The sequence below is a fragment of the Rhinopithecus roxellana genome, chromosome 15 (assembly GCF_007565055.1).
Source record: "Rhinopithecus roxellana isolate Shanxi Qingling chromosome 15, ASM756505v1, whole genome shotgun sequence".
NCBI lineage: Eukaryota > Metazoa > Chordata > Mammalia > Primates > Cercopithecidae > Rhinopithecus > Rhinopithecus roxellana.
The window spans coordinates 117,774,893-117,794,561 of NC_044563.1; the positions used below are offsets into that span (position 1 = coordinate 117,774,893).

At 40.1% G+C, this 19,669-nt stretch overlaps 1 protein-coding gene across 6 annotated transcripts in view; it reads left to right on the forward strand.

Moving 5' to 3' along the window:
• The window catches only part of HPS5 (HPS5 biogenesis of lysosomal organelles complex 2 subunit 2), a 45,526-nt gene that overhangs the window by 5,353 nt on the left and 20,504 nt on the right, over nucleotides 1–19,669 (forward strand). For 4 of the 6 annotated variants that reach the window (XM_010370166.2, XM_030917674.1, XM_030917672.1 and 1 more), the window contains 8 exons: nucleotides 5,026–5,136; nucleotides 5,597–5,661; nucleotides 6,131–6,323; nucleotides 7,819–7,952; nucleotides 10,508–10,720; nucleotides 11,359–11,430; nucleotides 17,112–17,200; nucleotides 19,011–19,189. In XM_010370166.2, coding sequence (XP_010368468.1) covers nucleotides 5,026–5,136; nucleotides 5,597–5,661; nucleotides 6,131–6,323; nucleotides 7,819–7,952; nucleotides 10,508–10,720; nucleotides 11,359–11,430; nucleotides 17,112–17,200; nucleotides 19,011–19,189 — 1,056 coding nt within the window. Of the gene's footprint in view, nucleotides 1–244; nucleotides 377–5,025; nucleotides 5,137–5,596; nucleotides 5,662–6,130; nucleotides 6,324–7,818; nucleotides 7,953–10,507; nucleotides 10,721–11,358; nucleotides 11,431–17,111; nucleotides 17,201–19,010; nucleotides 19,190–19,669 lie in introns of all 6 variants that reach the window. The other 2 variants (XM_030917675.1, XM_030917673.1) reach the window with 2 other exon arrangements.

Sequence of the window (19,669 nt, forward strand, 5' to 3'; positions counted from 1 at the left end):
AGTTTCTTGTTTTCCAGAGCATTCACCAAGGCAACTTGGAAGTGTGTCCTAGGCTGCAGTCCTCAAACTTCGCCCAGATAAACTCGATGTTAATTTGGCCTCAACTTCTTCCTTTTAGGTTGACACTTTACGTAGAGGTGTAATTTTCATAGCTCTTTCTTGATTTATTTTTTGAGCTATCTTTTGAATTCTAATTTACCATCCCTGGAAACCATGATACTGACTTGCTTCATTTTCCCGTTAGTGTTGCTGTCTTCTCTCAGAAGCTAATGTATTTGATTGAAAATAAAATGGTATATATGAGTATATCCCACAAAGACCAAGAGAAAACTGTCCCTTCACCCTCTGAAGGTTTGCTGAAAATCAACTAATACAAGTAAGATTAATAGGAAAAAAGGCATATAAAATCTTCTTTTCTTTTTTTTTTTCTTTTGAAACAGGTTCTCTTTGTTGCCTGTGCCTGAGTGCAATGGGGAGATCCTAGCTCACTGTGACCTCAAACTTCTGGGTTCAAGTAATCCTCCTGCCTCATCCTCCTGAGTACCTGGGACTAAACATACTCGACACTATGCCAGGCTAATTTTAAAAAAGTTTTTGTAAAGATAGGGTCTTGCTGTGTTGCCCAGGCTATAGTACAGTGGTGAGACCATAGCTCATGATAGCATCTAACTCCTGGCTGCAAGCAATCCTGTGCCTTGGCGTTTGGCCTCCTCAAAGCACTGGGGTAACAGGAGTGAGCCACCATGCCTGGCTATATGTACCCTCTTTCATAGGGAAGTGGGGATATGGAGAATGTAGGTGATTGTTTTGAGTAGCAATAAATCATTAGGGAGAATGAATAGACCTAGCAAGTGGGAGGCAGACATGGGAAGGTGAGGGATGGAGCTGCATAGGAACAATCAGGTAAAATCCCCCGGATGAACTCTTGGAGCTGCCTTCAGAAGAATAAATGAAAAGTCTGTCTGGGTATGATGATCACTCCCAGTCTCTTCTCTAGTGGTTGATCTTTCCTGGTAATTTGATGAGATCCCTAGGGAAAGCGTTTAGGACAATTGCATTTCTTTTGGAAGGAAGCTTTCTCTCTCTCTCTTTCTTTCTTTCTGTCTTTCTTTCCTTTCTTTCTTTCTTTTTTGAGATAGAATCTGACTCCCTTGCCCAGGCTGGAGTGCAGTGGCATGATCTTGGCTCACTGCAACCTCTACTTCCTGGGTTCAAGTGAGCCTTGTGCTGCAGCCTCCCGAGTAGCTGGGATTACAGGCACCTGCTGCCATGCCTGGCTAATTTTTGTATTTTTAGTAGAGACGGAGTTTCACCATGTTGGCCAGGCTCGTCTCAAACTCCTGGCCTCAGACAATCCTCCTGCCTCCTCCCAAAGTGCTGGGATTACAGGCATGAGCCACTGAGCCTGTGCCTTTTGGAAAGAGGCTTTCTTGGTCAGATAAGGAAATTCCTATGGAGAGAGTCCCTCTCTGTGCTTGGTGGAGAGGTGGAAACGAGGCAAGGTTAAAGGGACTTTGATTTTGAGGCAACTTCTGAGAACTGTCAGCATGTCAAAGCTCCATATTTTGGGGTATTGGTTGCTGAGCCCCAATAACCCCGTTACATTTTGAATAACATGAATCATTGCAGTTATACTACAGTCATTCCAAAACAGGGAGTCTGGTGTAACCCTCATTTTAGGGAGCAAAGCAAAAGTTAGTTCACTCTGGGCAGAATGTCGACCTAAGAGGAAGAAGCTGAGGCAAGTGCCCTGGCTTGGTGGTTCACACCTGTAATCGCAATAATTTAGGAGGCAGAAGTGGGAGGATTGCTTGAGCTCAGGAGTTTGAGACCAGCTTGGGCAACATGGCAAAATCCAATCTTTACAAAAAATACAAAAATTAGCTGGACATGGTGGTGGGCACCTGTGGTCCAGCTACTCAGAAGGCTGATTTGGGAGGATTGCTTGAGCCAGGGAGGTTAAGGCTACAGTGAGCTGTGATCGCTCCACTGCATTCCAGCTTGGGTGACACAGCAAGACCCTATCTCTTTTTTTTTTTTTTTTTGGAGACGGAGTCTCGCTCTGTCGCCCAGGCTGGAGTGCGGTGGCCGGATCTCAGCTCACTGCAAGCTCCGCCTCCCGGGTTTATGCCATTCTCCTGCCTCAGCCTCCCGAGTAGCTGGGACTACAGGCGCCCGCCACCTCGCCCGGCTAGGTTTTTGTAGTTTTTAGTAGAGACGGGGTTTCACCGTGTTAGCCAGGATGGTCTCGATCTCCTGACCTCGTGATCCGCCCGTCTCGGCCTCCCAAAGTGCTGGAATTACAGGCTTGAGCCACCGCGCCCGGCCTGCAAGACTCTGTCTCAAAAGGAATAAAAAAACCCAAAAAACAAAACAGAGACAAAGGCAAAAATAATATAAGCAGACAGTTTATTAGGGCCAAGCTTGAGGATTACAATGTGGGAACATAGATAAAAGTTGTTTTAAATATACACTTTAATTAGCAGCAGTTACAAGTGGATTTTTTTTTTTTTTTTTTTTTTTGAGATGGAGTCGTGCTCTGTTGCCCAGGATGGAGTACAGTGGCACCATCTCAGCTGTCTGCAAACTCTGCCTCCTGGTTTCAAGTGATTCTCGTGCCTCAGCCACCAGAGAGGCTAGGATTACAGGTGTGTACCACCATGCCTGGCTAATTTTTGAATTTTTAGACGGGGTTTTGCCATATTGGCCAGGCTGTTCTTGAACACCTGGCCTCAAGTAATACGCCCACCTCAGCCTCCCAACGTGCTGGGTGAATTTTTTTTTGAAACGGATGGTGGGGCAAGGGGTGGTGCAGTCTTACTGTGTTGCCCAAGCTGGAGTACAGTGGCTATTCACAGTCATCATAGCTGAGTCATAGCACACTGCAGTGCACTGTAGCCTTGAACTGGCATCAGGCAGTCTTCTTGCCTCTGCCTCTCAAGTAACTGGGGCTACAGGCGTGCACCACACCACATGGCCCGACTAATTTTTGTAAATTTCTTACAGATAGGGTTTCATTATGTTGCTGTGGCTGGTCTCAAACTCCTGGGCTCAGGCAGTCCTTCAGCCTTGGCCTCCCAAAGTGCTGGAATTACAGGCATGAGCTACCGCACCAGGCCTTTTTTTTTGAAATGGAGTCTAGCTCTGTCTCCAGGCTGGAGTTCAGTGGCGCAATCTTGGCTCACTGCAACCTCCGTCTCCTGGATTCAGGTGATTCTACTGCGTCAGCCTCCCAAGTAGCTGGGATTACAGGTGCACACTGCCACATGCAGCTAATTTTTGTATTTTTAGTAGAGATGGGGTTTCACCTTGTTGGCCAGGATGGTCTCGATCTCCTAACCTCGTGATCCTCCTACCTCGGCCTCCCAAAGTGCTGAGATTACAGGCGTGAGCTGCTATGCCTGGCCTGGTTTTCTTAAAAATAAAAAAATTTTAAATTAGGGCTGGGGTCTTATTATGTTGCTCAGGCTGGTCTTGAACTTCTGACCTCCCAAAGTGTTGGGATTATAGGCGTGAGCCACCTTGTCCAGCCCAAGTGGATGTTTAAAGGAAAAGGAGGCAGATTCTGAGTTGTTTACCAATAACATGTTAAAATAACAAAAACTATTGATTGGCTATACACTGTTCTTAGTATCACAGATTTCAGTGACATGAAGTTAACAGGCGAGACAGCTAGTCAGTGACAAAATGACTTTAAACAATTGTCCCCAGGCATGGGTGCCGAGAGTGGGGGCATGACTGATATATTCATTTCTGTCTGGACCTGCATACTTCACATAGTTCAAACTGCCCTGAGCTATTTTTCTTTTCTCAATAGCTATGTGTTTTGATTGTCCTTGGAATTCACAGAACTATGTACTTCCTTTAATCTCTGAGTTATTTTGATTAAACTCAGGAATGATGTGGTAAAAAACAAAGTTTCATAACCAGTACCAAAATAATTTCATTTTTATACTTTTGCTACTGCCCTAAAGGAAATACTAGCATCTGAGGAAAGGGAAAAATAGGAAGTGATAGACAAAATAATATGAATAACAGTTTTGAGGCTTGACATCAGACATTTTTTCAGCTGCAAGTTACAGTATGGTGTAACTTATTAATAGGAGCTTAAGTGGTAAAGATGTTTATAATCTCATAGGAGGTTAGTGTTCTGGGTTTAGTGTAGTGGCCCAATGATATAACTGGCTCCCATTTTTCCCTTTCTACCATTGTACATATGTTAGCTTTTAGTTGCATTTGCAATATGTGTCCTGTCTCCAGTCTTACTATTCTCATTAACATCTCAAGAAAGTGGGGGCAAAGGACAAAGGCTTTCTACAGGCTCTGCCTCTTATCTGGAAAGGTAAAGCTTCCCTTCCTGAGAAGCCTTCAGCTGTGTTGGTCATATTAGCTAGAATTGAGTTACATGGCAACGCTTGGCAACTAGGGAACTGGGAAGGTGAATATTTAGGTTTTCCAACTTCTGTAGTGAAAAGCAGCAAAATTGAAGAGGATTGGGAATGTCTCTTAGTCAACCAACTAATAACTTTGCCACAGGGTATTGGGCACAGCATGGCCACTGCATTCTCTGATGGAGTCTCACCTACCCTAAGACTTGCGGATGTTTTGTGGTGTTTGTACAGATTAGAAGTGTTGTAAATGAATGAATGTTTAACATGGTTGCTTTATCTTCTGGTAACTTCCTTGGTCTTCCATTGTTGTAGTTAGCATTGGAATGACCTAGCCAAATTAACACAAAATGTGAACAGTCTAACAGCCAGCTTTTGCCAAGGGAAAATTACTCACACGGTGGAGCCTATTCAGCCTTTGTGAGATTCATTTAGAAGTTTAAAAACAAAATGTTCTTTCTTCAGTATTTTTTACTATTCTAGAATTAGAGAGTAAGTGTCATGTTGTGTCCATTTAGGCAGAGGGTAAAGTGAGGGAAGGAGCCTGATGCATAAATCCTCAGTATTTATTTTCAGTGGATAGTCCATTTGGTTAAGTAGCTGTGATCATCTTACACTTCTCTTTACATGTTTTTAGTGCACGAGCATAGCTGTGTCTCGGAAATGGTTGGCTTTGGGCAGTTCAGGAGGAGGACTCCATCTCATTCAGAAAGAAGGTTGGAAGCACAGGCTTTTTCTTTCACACAGGGTAAGATTAAGGACAGCTCTGTCGTATACCATTTGGAGTCTCTTTCATAAATGCAAATTTCTCCAATATAAATAATCATTTGGAATAAAAGAATGTAAAACCCCTGGTGTGGTGGCTCACGCCTGTAATCCCAGCATTGTGGGAGGCCAAGGCGGGTGGATTACCTGAGGTCAGGAGTTGGAGACCAGCCTGGCCAACATGGTGAAACCCTGTCTCTGCTAAAAATACAAAAATTAGCTGGGCGTGTTGGTGGGCACCTGTAATCCCAGCTACTTGGGAGGTGGAGGCCGGAGAATTGCTTGAACCCAGAAAGTGGAGGTTGCAGTCAGCCGAGATTGCATCATTGCACCCCAGCCTGGGCAACAGAGCGAGACTCTGTCTCAAAAAAAAAAATAAAAATAAAAATAAATAATAATGTAAAACTTGAGATTTAAAAAATATTTTTTCTTTTGTGCTCTAGGAAGGTGCAATTTCTCAAGTTGCCTGTTGTTTACATGATGATGATTATGTTGCTGTAGCTACTAGGTAAGAATCTGTTCTAAAACTGACCTTTTTCAAATGCATTTCAATTTGACACATTTAATTATTTTATTTAATGTGTTTGTTAGGGTAACCAACCATCCTGGTTTGCTTAGGATTGTCCTAGTTTTAACGTTGAAATTCCTGTGTCTCGGGAAATCTCTCAGTACCCAGCAGATGAGAACGGACAGCTGGTCATCCGAGTGTTTGTAGAAAATGCTAATTTGAGGTTACAGCATTTCAAAGGCCTTAAAAGAGAAAGGGAACAGAGATAATTTAGATCATTTAACTTCTCCTATTAAACTGGTTTGGTGACTAAAACAAGGAAATTAATATCTTGACTTTTTATAATACTTCCTCTTTTCTGAAGAGTAAGAGTTGCATATGTATTTAATATAGTTGATACTGTGATGCAATTAAATTGTACCTTGTTCATCATTGCCAAAAGTTTGCCTCTGTGACTCAATTCTTGCAGTCAAGGTCTTGTAGTTGTTTGGGAATTAAATCAAGAGCGTCGTGGGAAACCAGAACAAATTTATGTGTCTTCAGAACACAAAGGCCGAAGCGTCACAGCTGTCTGTTGGGATACAGCTATTCTTAGAGTTTTTGTAGGTGATCATACCGGGAAGGTTTCTGCCATCAAACTCAGTACTTCTAAACAAGCAAAGGTGAGAAGCAGTCCCATTCTTTGTGTATGTAGTGAGATACAAGGTGTTGTCTTATAAAACTTCCAATTAAAGGTTGTGATTTTTATCTACTGTATTTCTTGGGAGACTAATCCAGAGTCCAGAAATCTATTTATTATTGGTGTGAATAAAATGACAGACATAGAAATGACACCAATTGCTCAGGCTCCTGGTCTTCTCCGCTTCTTATGTAGAAGAAACTCATAGGTCTAGGAATATTTTTTTATCAGGATGGATATAATTTATTTTGAATGGAATCTTGAAGACACCTTCGGGCTTTGCTCTGCTCTGCAGGTTCTCAGGCTTCCTGCTGCAGTTATTTCTGAGTAGAAGGGTTGACTCATTTTACCCTAACAGAATGCTCCAGTCTGTCATTAAGACAGAGTAGACCAGCTTCTCATTGTCCTGCTCCTCCAAGGCCATTACAGCAGAAGTAGAGGGATTTGTCTCGCATTGGCTTATTTCTGTTTAGGATCCTGGTAGAAAAGAAGGGCTCTAACTACTATTGGCTAAATTAATTTTATTTTATATTTTATTTTGTTTTATTTTGAGACAGGTTCTTGCTCTGTCACTCAGGCTGAAGTACAGTGGTGAGATCATGGTTCACTGCACTCTTGATCGCCCGGACTGAAACAATCCTCCCACTCCAAACCTCCTGAGTAGCTGGGACTACTGGCATGCACCACCACGCCTGGCTAATTTTTAAAAATTTTTTGTAGGGACAGGGTTTTGCCATGTTGCCCAGGCTGGTCTCGAACTCCTGGGCTCAAGCGATCCACTCACCTTGCCCTCCCAAAGTGTTGGGATTACTGGCATGAGCCACTGCACCTGGCTATTGGCTCAATTACTTTGTTTTAATGAACACATCAGAATATTTTTCTGGTTTTTGCCATCATGACCTATCAAAGTTATCAATTGATTCTTAATATATTTTGGATCTAAAATATAGAAACCCTATACATAGTATACGTACTTTGTCTTTTTCTCAAAGGGAGAAGTACTATCTACAGGTGAAAAATTCTCTCACATACTCCAGAACTTTAGTTAGTTAGAGACAAGTTCTTCCTCTGTTGCCCAGGCTGGAATATAGTAGCGCGATCAAAGCTCACTGCAGCCTCAAGCTCCTAGGCTCAAGCAATCCTTCTGCCTCAGCTTCCCGGGTAGCTGGGATTATAGATCTGTGCTACCACGCCTGACTAACAAGTTCTAAAGCTTGCTTCATCTTTTTCATTCTAACCTGTAAGATTAGATGATCACAAACATTAAGAATTCCCTTCTGCAGTTAATGTACCATATTATTTAATACAACTTTTAAGTGAGTGAAACTTTGATATCCTTACAAGCAAATTAAATTTTGGCTTATTTGAAAATTTTATTTTGCTATTCAAGTTATTTTCATTTACAAGGTAAAGAGGAAGAGATCACATGTGTATGTTATGATTAAATAAACTTTATTTCTTTCTCACATTCCTTTTAGGCAGCTGCTGCTTTTGTGATGTTTCCTGTTCAGACCATAACAACAGTTGACTCCTGTGTTGTACAGTTAGATTATTTGGATGGAAGGCTACTTATATCTTCACTAACTCGATCCTTCTTGTGTGACACTGAGAGGTATATTGACCATCCATTAGTCATCAGAAATGCAGACTTTTAGAAATGGGAGGAACTTAGAAGTTATCTACCCCAAGCCCCATCAATCAGTTATACAGATTTTTTTTTCTTTTCTTTTTTGTTTTTTTGAGACAGGGTCTCACTCTGTCACTCAGGCTGAAGTGCATTGGTGTGATCGTGGCTCACTGCAGCCTTGACTTCCCCAGCTCAAGCGATCCTCCTACCTCAGCCTCTCAAGTAGCTGGGTCTACAGGCACATGCCACCATGCCCTGCTAATTTTTTTGTATTTTGTTCAGAGACTGGGTTTTGTCATGTTACCCAGGCAGGTCTTGAACTCCTGGGCTCAAGCGATCTTTCTGCCTCAGCCTCCCAAAGTGCTTGGATTACAGGCAAGAACCACTGCCCTTGGCTATTACAGATGTTACGAAATCAGTTGTATGCAAGCTGATGTTAGAGAGCAGAGAGGAGGTAGAGGAGTCTAAGACAGTCCAGTGGGTGACTAAGACAAGTATTCCGTGAGCCCGTTGCTGGTGAGGTGTATTCTAAGTGCCATGAGAGACGGCCAAAGGCCTGTTTTTATGTGGGGAAGCAGGAAGGCTTCTTTGAGTTTTGTTGTTTTCAAGATTTGTTTTATTTTAATAGAATTTTACTAAAGGGTAAAATTGGATGAAGAATAAGAGCTTTACGAAGATAAATATTTCATCAAAATCTCAAGGGTAGATAGAGCCAGAGGTCCAATGAGTGGCAAAGGAGTGCATTAGAGGTAGCTGTGAAATACCAGAGCAGAATAGCAGACAGCTGGAAATGAATATTATGCATCACTGTGCCAAAGTTCTCAGCCATTCTCACTGCAAGGAAATTTTCACTGGCCATTCTTTTTTTCACTGGACCTGGCAGCTATCATATTTCTCAGGACCATCTCCTTTTAAAAATTTGTCATGGAGAGTTTTGAGCCTACACAAAAGAAGGGAGAATTGTGTAATCAACCTCCGTGTACCTGTTTCATAACTAAAGTTGGATGACAGTAGCCTAGAACCTCTTGTAAAAATAACATGTTTAGATGTGCTTACTTTCTGTTAGCTAGAATTCAGTTTTTGGGGCATGGATAGTATAATAAAATATATACTTATGTTAAAAAATCTTTTTGTTTCAACCTATTTTCCCTCCCAACAAACAGTATATATATATATTTTTAAAAGCTAGGCCTCCTAGTGACTAGCCAAAGTGATAGATATGACTTTGCTTCATGTAAATTTAGTGTTAAGGATTAACTAAGGTAGCATATGTGAAAATACTCAACTTTGGGCCTGTGACATATTGTTTGAAAAATAATAGAAAGTAAGATTAATGAGGATACAAATGATAATGAATTGATTGCATTTTTCACTCAGCAAACATTTATTATATTCCTCCAGATCCTTAGCACCGTATTAGGTACCATAAAATATATAAAATAAGGAAGAAATATATTTTATTTCCCAAATAAGGAATATAAGTAATACAACCACTACTTACTGTACTGCTCTGTATACATTTCAAAGCACTCTTACACCAATGTTCTTAAAGTAAAGCAAATGTTATATTTTATTCATAAAACAAGTAACTACAGAAGTAGTTACTGAATTATCAGAGGTTATCTAGTAAATTCATGCTAGAGAGTGTACTAGATCAATAAAAGAGATTGAGTTTATGGAACTCTACAATGTATTGAGTGCTTTCTGTAGGCCTGACACTGTGCTACACACTGGGAATCCAACCAAAGAGGAATAAGAAGTGTCCTTTGCCCTAAAAAGTCATGATTTGCTGTTTAAATAGACATAATTGCCATATATCATGTCATAAGTGCTATGAAAGCAAAGCATAGGAAGCATGTAATTCCATATATGGGAATCAGGGAAAATTTCTGAGGAGGAATGATGGAATCATGGAGAGTAAGTAACAAGAGTTTTTAGGAAGAGACATCTCCCTCATCATTATCACCTTCCATGTTCCCAGGCAGTGTACTAAGCTCTTTTATATATCTAACTCATGTAATCCTAAGGGAGCAGAATACTCCAAGGTGCAGAGTTTCAGAAGGACCTGGGTTTTTGAGGAAAAAGTAAGTTTATTGGGTGTTTGTGGTGAGGAAGTGACTTGGAGACAGGGTTAGAGAACTAGATTAGTAGCTTCCATAGAGTGTCCAAAGAACATTTTACAAAGTGACTTTAGAAGCAATTAGTAGGGTTCAAGGATGTACGGAATAGTTCGGTAGCATTCACCTTTTAGATTTGAAAGGGGCCTTTACATTAATTCTGAGCCTCTTATTCTGTGGCTAATAAACTAAGTACTAATATGAAATGATTTGCTTCCTGTCACAGAAATAGCTAATGGCAAACCAGAGCCAGAACCCTATTTTGATCTTTCCATTCTATTGGTTTTTTCAGTATATTGCTAATATGAATGAAGGAGAAGGCATTGTGAGTGGAGTTATTATGCCCATGCTGATTTGTAGTGCCATTGTTTTTGCCTTTATTTTAATAAGTAAATCTGCTTTCTCGTCCTTTCTGGATGTTAGAGAAAAGTTTTGGAAAATTGGAAACAAGGAAAGAGATGGAGAATACGGAGCTTGTTTCTTTCCTGGAAGATGTTCTGGGGGCCAGCAACCTCTGATATATTGTGCTCGCCCAGGCTCTAGGATGTGGGAAGTGAACTTTGATGGAGAAGTTATAAGTACACATCAGTTCAAGAAACTCCTCTCGTTGCCACCTCTCCCTGTGATTACTCTAAGGTAATGATTTGTATGGCTTGTTAGGATTGTTTGAAGAGCTTATATATAGAGGTTGGGTGAAAATCTCTGATATTCTATAAGTGTTAAAGATTTTATTATACCTGGCCAGGCGCGGTGGCACACGCCTGTAATCCCAGCACTTTGGGAGGCCGAGGCTGGTGGATCACGAGGTCAGGAAATTGAGACCATCCTGGCTAATGGTGAAACCCCGTCTCTACTAAAAATACAAAAAAAAAAAAAATGAGCTGGGCGTGGTGGGGCATGCCTGATGTCCCAGCTACTCAGGAGGCTGAGTAAGGAGAATGACGTGAACCCAGGATGTGGAGCTTGCAGTGAGCCGAGATCATGCCACTGCACCCAGCCTGGGCGACAGAACGAGACTCCGTCTCAAAAAAAAAAAAAAAAAAAAAAGATTTCATTATGTCTTTTCAGAGTGAAGTTGAATTTTTATTAAAAGATTCAGAAAAACCAAAGAAGTCTTTGAGAATTACCTTTCCTATGATTAATGTGAGTTGAATAAGGGCAGATATAGTTAGGCTGTTGAATTTGTTTTGGAGGCAAAAATTACCCTGTATTGGGAAAAGTATAATTTTATGTTTTAACAGATAAACTCATTAACAGATGTGTTTACTTTCTAGATCAGAACCTCAGTATGATCATACAGTTGGATCCTCCCAATCTTTGTCTTTCCCCAAACTCTTACATCTTAGGTAAGTTTCTACTTTCCTTTGATCTGGGGGGAAAAAGAGAATACTTAGCTTTTAATCTGTTTCTTGTTCAGAAGTACTTAGTTTTTTAAGGTTATTTTTGCACTAAATTATTTTTAGAAAGTTAGGAAATAATTATGTTACATGAAGTGTTCTGTATTTAAAAGGAATGGAAAGATCCTAGAAATACACTACTCTTTCCAAGCCAATTGGAGAGTTTATAATTGTCAAGAAACTTCTAACAGAGCTAAGATAGCTCTACTAACCTCTTCATAACCTCCCCTACCTGGTGGGATGCTATAATGAAAGCAAGTCCCAGATCAAAATATGCCACACAGATGTATGTTTTTTTAGCAAGCAGGCACAAAAAAAGTTGTAGAACTTGTTCTTGTATGCTTGGTGAAATTTCATCTCTCTATCCTGTAGGTACTCTGACAAATACTTGCATGAAATATCTGCTGGAGGCAGTTTCAGCCGTATTCTAAAGTCAGAGTTCAGCCAGCCTTCTAGTTGGATTAGGTGCAAAGTCCAGCACAAAGTGCTGCCCTAAAAGTTGTTAACTGCTGGGCCTGCCAATTCTTACACGTTGTTCTGCAAGAGCAAGAGTGCCAGTGTATGATTTCCAGCCAATATCTTGAACTCTATTTCATCAATAAAAAATTATTTCTGGCCAGGCGTGGTGGCTCACGCCTGTAATCCCGGCACTTTGGGAGGCTGAGGCGGGCGGATCACGAGGTCAGGAGATCGAGACCATCCTGGCTAACATGGTGAAACCCCGTCTCTACTAAAAATACAAAAAAAAAAAAAAAAAAAAAATTAGCCGGGCGAGGTGGCGGGCGCCTGTAGTCCCAGCTACTTGGGAGGCTGAGGCAGGAGAATGGCGTGAACCTGGGAGGCGGAGCTTGCAGTGAGCGGAGATAGTGCCACTGCACTCCAGCCTGGGCTATAGAGTGAGACTCCGTCTCAAAAAAAAAAATAATAATAATAATTTCTGATATCCCTTAGGCTAGTTAACAAGATCTCTGATGCAAATTCAGCAAACATTATATGAATTTGTTATATGGTACACTGGAGTGCAAACACCTAATTCAGTTCTTTCAAAGGCTAACTAACCACTCTTTGTGATTTTTTAAAAGTAATTGAAATGTTAACTGGTTGCCTCTAAGGGTAAGGATAAAAACCAGCTTATGTATTTGTCATACTTCCTACACTGAAGTATTTAAAAGTTAATTATAAGGCTGGGTGTGGCTCATGCTTGTAATCCCAGCACTTTGGGAGACAGAGGCAGGCAGATCATCTGAGGTCTGGAGTTCGAGACTAACCCCGTCTCTACTAAAAATACAAAATTAGCCCGGCATGGTGGCACGCTTCTGTAATCCCAGCTACCAGGGAGGCTGAGGTAGGAGAATCACTTGAACCTGGAAGGTGGAGGTTGCAGTGAGCTGAGATCGTGCCATTGCACTCCAGCCTGGGCTACAGAGCAAGACTCTTTCTCAAAAAAATAAAATTAAAAGGGGAATTATAGACATTATAACACTTTAGTAACTCCATAATTCTAATTCATCATGAAAGTTACTAGAGAAAGATATTTATTTGCCCGTAATTAGATAAAGCATGCTAAAAACTCTTCCTTCTTTAGCATTCTTCCTTTACGGCACTTGTCATTTTTATATATTATATAATATATAATTTATATATTACATATTATATATATATATATAAATTTATAATTTTATAATTATATACAATATAATTACATTTATATAATTTTATATTTACATGTAATTTTGTAATTATATATTACTTTATAATTACATATTAATATATTTACATATTATATTATAATTTGTTTATAATTACATATTAATATATGTTACAATTACAATTAATATAATAAATTACAATATAATATAGTTACATATTAATATAATATTTAATACAATATAATTACATATTAATGTAATATTTGTACATGTCTTACCCTAGACAGTAAGCTCCATGAGGGCTTTATTTCTGTTTTGTTCACTATTATTTTTTCAATGCTTGGCCTAATGCCTGGCACGTGATAGATACTTAATAAATATTTGTTGACTATGATGTGATGTGCGGGATGTTGAGAAGTCCCTTACCCAAGAGTATTTTTTTTTTTTTTTTTTTTTTTGAGACAGAGTCTTGCTCTGTCGCCCGGGCTGGAGTGCAGTGACCGGATCTCAGCTCACTGCAAGCTCCGCCTCCCGGGTTTACGCCATTCTCCTGCCTCAGCCTCCCGAGTAGCTGGGACTACAGGCGCCCGCCACCTCGCCCGGCTAGTTTTTTATATTTTTTAGTAGAGACAGGGTTTCACCGTGTTAGCCAGGATGGTCTCGATCTCCTGACTTCGTGATCCGCCCGTCTCGGCCTCCCAAAGTGCTGGGATTACAGGCTTGAGCCACCGCGCCCGGCCTTTTTTTTTTTTTTTTTTTTTTTTTTTTTAAGAGACAGAGTCTTGCTCTGTCGCCCAGATTGGAGCGCAGTGGTGCAATCTCGGCTCACTGCAGCCTCCGCCTTCCAGGTTCTAGCAATTCTCCTGCCTCAACCTCCCAGGTAGCTGGGACTCACAGGTGCACGCCACCACCCCTGGCTAATTGGTTATATTTTAGTAGAGACAGGGTTTCACCTTGTTGCTCAGGCTGGTCTCGAATTCCTGGGCTCAGGCAATCCACCTGCCTTGGCCTCCCAAAGTACCCAAGAGTATGTTTTCTAGTAGTCGGGCCACAATACACTTAGCTCTCCTGAGTTATTCTTTTGACTGTAGCTATTTAAAGCTCCTGTTAACAGTCCCTACCATGGTAGACAAAACCTTTGATGATCTGACTCTGCCTGTTCCTCAGCTAAAGCAACAATTAATGCCGCTTTGAAACCTCTGCTGATTCCTCCAAGAGGCTTACATTAGACAGCCTGTTCCTGTGCATGTACTGTTGTCAAACCATATTCATTCCTTTATCATTGCCACTCTCTTATTGTATTATGAATATGCATCCCAGCATCAGATTGTCAACTCCTTTTCTATGGGCAGTGCTAGAGTCATAGAAACCTCTCAAATGATAGTGAATTCAACAAAGAGTTGTTTCAAAAACATGAAGAGGAGGGCTTCTTTTCGTTCCTGTTTATTTATTTTTTTCATTTGTACACTGTGCCCTATGGGACTTTTACTGTTGCAACCCATAAATCCCAGAGGGGGCATCCTTATGCACTTTGTTTCCTTTCAGGCACATTGGTATTACTTTCTCGAACTTTAAAACAATGCTATTAGGTTTGTGTCCCCATTTATTATCAGTGTAGGGATAAGGGGATGAGGAATGTATAAATTACAAGTATCAGCTTTTATCTAAGTTCCCGTCCCCAACCCCCCATCTAATCTAGGTTGCAATTCCTAAGGAGTTTTCCAAGCTCAATGTCAGGTTCAGTATCAAAATTATGATCCTATATCTCTTTCTCAGGGATCCTCTGGACCCCCTCCTTTTTTTTTTCTCCTCTGACTCTTGAAGGCAGCCTTCTCAATTTGACTTTGGATTAAGATTCTGACCATTTCTTGCATTTCATGACAAAGATTACTTTCCTATAGGGATAGTGATAGGGTCTTTCATATTGACAAAATGTTTAACACTTACATGAGTACTCAACTCCTGTTAAAAATCAGTTAGTTTCATAGCCACATGGAACCATGTTTAGTATTCTTGGAAACATAAAGGAAATAGAAATATGATCCCTGTTCTTAAGATTATAATTTATTGGAGAGATGTGATTTATTTATCCAAAAAGTTTAACAACAATAGGAAGTAAGAGTTGTGACAGTGCAGTACATGATTTAGTGCCATATAAGCAGAGTGTAAGAAATAGGTTGAGTGCAAGAAATAGGGTGAGTGCTGTGGGCTGTAAGGGAGGATTTCAGAGGGAAGTAGAACTTCTGATCCTTGAGAGGTGGCTAGATTAAGAACATTTTAAGTTGGAGAATGTCCTGACCAGCATTAGGAAGTGGAGATTTATTTTAATATACCAGTGGTATATACCAGTGGTTTATAAAAAATAAATAGTAGCAGCCTTGAGAGAGTAAATGAAATATATGAGATAAATTTATATGAGTAAGTATAGAAAAAGATGAGTAGAGAGAGTACCAGAGAACTGGAGAGAAAGAGAACCAAGAAAATGCCGTGTCCTAGAGCCCCAGGAGGTGAGATTCAAGAAGCAGAGAACAGTTAGCCGGGTTGTCTTCTGCTTGGGGTTAAGAAAATGGGAAGTGATGAAGGGTTATTGGGTTTGGCAGTTTGGGAATCTGTGACTTTTTGAGAATTCAGTTAAGTGGAATAGTTAGGATTCCAGATAACAGTGGGTAGGTTAGTGAAGATAAGTGGAGGAGGAAGTAGATTCTGTGTTACATAGGAAAAAAGTCCAGGTTTTGGAGCCAGACTATCCTTGGTGTAAATTCTGACTCTTCTACATTTCGTGCTGAATGGTCTTTGGCATATTATTTTATCTCCCTGAGCCTTAGCTTTTTCTCTTTTTAATAAAATAAGAATGGTATATCTACCTTGATTGGCTTCTACAAAGTTAGGTAATATAGACAGAGCCTTTAATAAAGCTCCTGGCACATTGTTGACCAGGCGTACTCAGCCTTTTGTTGCCCACACACAACTAACAACATCAAAATATTACTGTTCCTAAAAGTGGCTCACTAGAGTAATGATTGGCAGTAAGATGTTAATCTTTGATTTAAATGTGCCCCTATCATGTCCAGTATGGAAAGTTCAGCTGCTTTAACAAACGTCAGGTAAAGGTACCTAAGCTTTTCTTTTTCCAAATACCAGTCAGTCTGTCTGTCTTTTTTCTTTTCTTTTCTTTTCTTTTCTTTTTTTTCCTTCTTTCTTTCCTTCCCCCCTCCCTCCCTCCCTCCCTCCTCTCTTTCTTTCTTTCTTTCTTTCTTTCTTTCTTTCTTTCTTTCTTTCTTTCTTTCTTTCTTTCTTTCTTTCTTTCTTTCTTTCTTTCTTTCTTTCTTTCTCTTTCTTTCTTTTTCTTTCTTTCTTTCTCCCTTTCTCCCTTTCTTTCTTTCTCCCTTTCTTCCCTTTCTTCCCTTTCCTTCCTTTCCTTCCTTTCCTTTCTTTTTCTTTCTTGACAGAGTCTTGCCCTATCACCCAGGCTGGAATGCAGTGGCACGATCTTGGCTCGCTGCAACCTGCACCTCCCGGTTTCAAGTGATTCTCGTGCCTCAGCCTCCCAAGTAGCTGGGATTACAGGCACATGCCACCATGCCTGGCTAATTTTTGTATTTTTAGTAGAGACAGGGTTTCACCATGTTGGCCAGGCTAGTCTCAAACTCCTGACCTCAAGTGATCCACCCACCTTGGCCTCCCAAAGTGCTGGGACTATAGGTGAGAGCCACTGCACCTAGCTGACCCTTTTCTTTTTCTGGAAAATATCTAGTATATATGTCTGAATTTTCCCAATTTGGCATCATTTTACGCTATTTATTAGTGGACTGTTATTACAGACAGAAAGGAGTTGTTAGGACTCGATTAGCTGGATCACTCTTGTGTTTTCTTTGTACAATCTGATTTTACTTTAATAGCTAATGCAAGGATCTGAATTCAGGGAATTATAAACTTTTGTGTCCTAGCACACTCGAATTCTCTTAACTTATTCTCTTGCAGTGAGCATTGTGTGCTGACTTGGACAGAAAGAGGAATTTATATTTTCATTCCTCAGAATGTTCAAGTTCTTCTTTGGAGTGAAGTCAAAGGTAATTATATTTTTCTTTATGTAATTTTTAATCTCATGCTTATGAAAATTTGATTATTGTAGGAGCATTCTCTTGTAATTTAAGAAGTAGAAAAATAGGATTTTTTTTTTTTTGAGACAAAGTCTTGCTCTGTCACCCAGGCTGGAGCGCACTGGTGCGATCTTGGCTCACGGCAACCTCCGCCTCCTGGGTTCAAGTGATTCTCCTGCCTCTACCTCCTGAATAGCTGGGATTACAGGCACGTACCACCACACCTGGCTAATTTTTGTACTTTTAGTAGAGAAGGAGTTTCACCATGTTGGCCAGGCTGGTCTCAAACCCCTGACCTCAGGTGATCTGCCGGCCTTGGCCTCGTAAAGTTCTGGGATTACAAGCGTGTGTGATTACAGGTGTGAGCTACTGCGTCCAGTCACGTTTCTTTTAAAGATTGACCGTAGATGTTTCCCTAAACATGCATTTGTGAATTTGTATTCAGCTATTTATTTTTTCATGAGTAATTTTATTTATTTTTTAATTGACACATAATAATTGTACATATTTACGGGGTACATAGTGATGTTTCGATCCGTGCAGTGTATGGTGTACCCTGATCAGATCAGGGTGGTTAGCATATCTATCATCTTAGACATTTATTAGCTCTTTGTGTTGGGAACATTCATTATTCTTCTAGCTCTTTGAAAACATAAATTGTTATTAACTATAGTCATCCTACAATGCTATGGAACAGTAGAACTTATTCCTTCTATCTAGCTGTGATTTTGTATCCTTTAACAAGTCTTTTCCCTGTCTCCTCCTTCCTCTTACGCTTGCCAGAATCTCGTCACCTCTGTTCTGCTTTTTTACTTCTGTGAGATCACATTTTTTCTAGCTTCTGCATATAAATGAGAACATGTAGTCTTTAACTTTCTGTTCCTGGCTTATTTCACTTAACATGATGTCCTCCAGTTTTCATGAGTAATTTTAAGTGTAATTTTCATTAGTAACTGCTGAAAAGAAACAAACAGGTTATTTGTCCCTCTGTTGCGCTGAGCCTTTGTCCCTGCCAGAAGTCTTGCTTTGACTCCCATATTGTATCTTTATAGTTTGGCGTTCAGATTGTTCTTGTGGGAGCAACAGCCATCATGTGTGACTGAGACAGAAAATCAATCTCTATATTCTTTGGGTTAAAACCAGAAGTGGGGGAAATCTAGCTTTTTTACCATTGCTGCTCAGTAGAGAGTATATGTTGACTTTTTGTTTCTTTTTCTACTTTTGTAAAAACCAAAAAAGAAGAGAGAGAAAGAAATCATTACTTACTGGTCTCATCAACAGTGATTTTCTTGTGGCTTAAATTTCTTAAGTATGTCCCTTGAAAACTAGTCATTTAAGTCCTTTCAGGATACTCTGCCGAGACAGATATTTTCTTGAAGGCAGATATTTTCTCATTAACTGTATATTGATTTACATACTGTGTTAAAATCCATTCATTGAGGACCAGGTTGTAACACTCAGGAACCTTATAGTCTGGCCTCTAATGTAGATTATCCTCTTTTAATGTCCCAATTCCTTTTCACAGAAAACAGCATTTTAAAACATAAGACTTTAGGTCAGAGAGATACAGTTCTTTCTTCACATCTTTTATTCTTGATCGTTTTAGAATAGTTTCTAAAATATGATTTCTTCATTGAACTGCAAGTACAAAAATAGAGATGAAATTCAGTCAAGCCAAACCCTACATAAGAAATGAATTTATTAGAATAATTTCAACCCTTTTAAAACTGTAAGGGATATTTGGTTAATGTTTTGTATGTTCACACCTGTGGTTTTGTAGATATTCAGGATGTGGCTGTCTATAAGAATGAATTGTTCTGTTTGCACCTAAATGGGAAGGTCTCACATCTCTCCCTGATATCTGTGGAGCGCTGTGTGGAACGCCTGCTAAGAAGAGGCCTGTGGAACCTGGCTGCTCGCACCTGCTGTCTTTTCCAAAATTCTGTCATTGCCAGCAGAGTGAGTCAGAGTTTACCGAGACATCTTTGCCATGGGTTGGTGAAACTATCCTAGCTTGCAAGATTGTGTTACAAAATTGCTTGATTTTATTAGCCCTGTCTGTATGACCTACAGATACAGCAGTACATGCCCAGGGAAAGCATGATAGATATATCTAGGGGTGAATAGAGGGTAAGAAATAGGGTACAATTTTCATTTAAAATATCAAATTTACATACAAATTTATTTGTTTCAGAACTTATTTTTAAGGGGGATAATTGTGTATATGGTAAATTTTAATTAAATTATTATTATTATTATTTTGAGACAGAGTCTCACTCTGTCACCCAAGCTGGAGTGCAGTGGCGCAATCTCAGCTCACTGCAACCTCTGCCTCCTGGGTTCAAGCAATCCATTGTCTCAGTCTCCTGAGTAGCTGCAACTACAGGCACTCGTCACGCCTAGCTGATTTTTTTTGTATTTTTAGTAGAGACGGGGTTT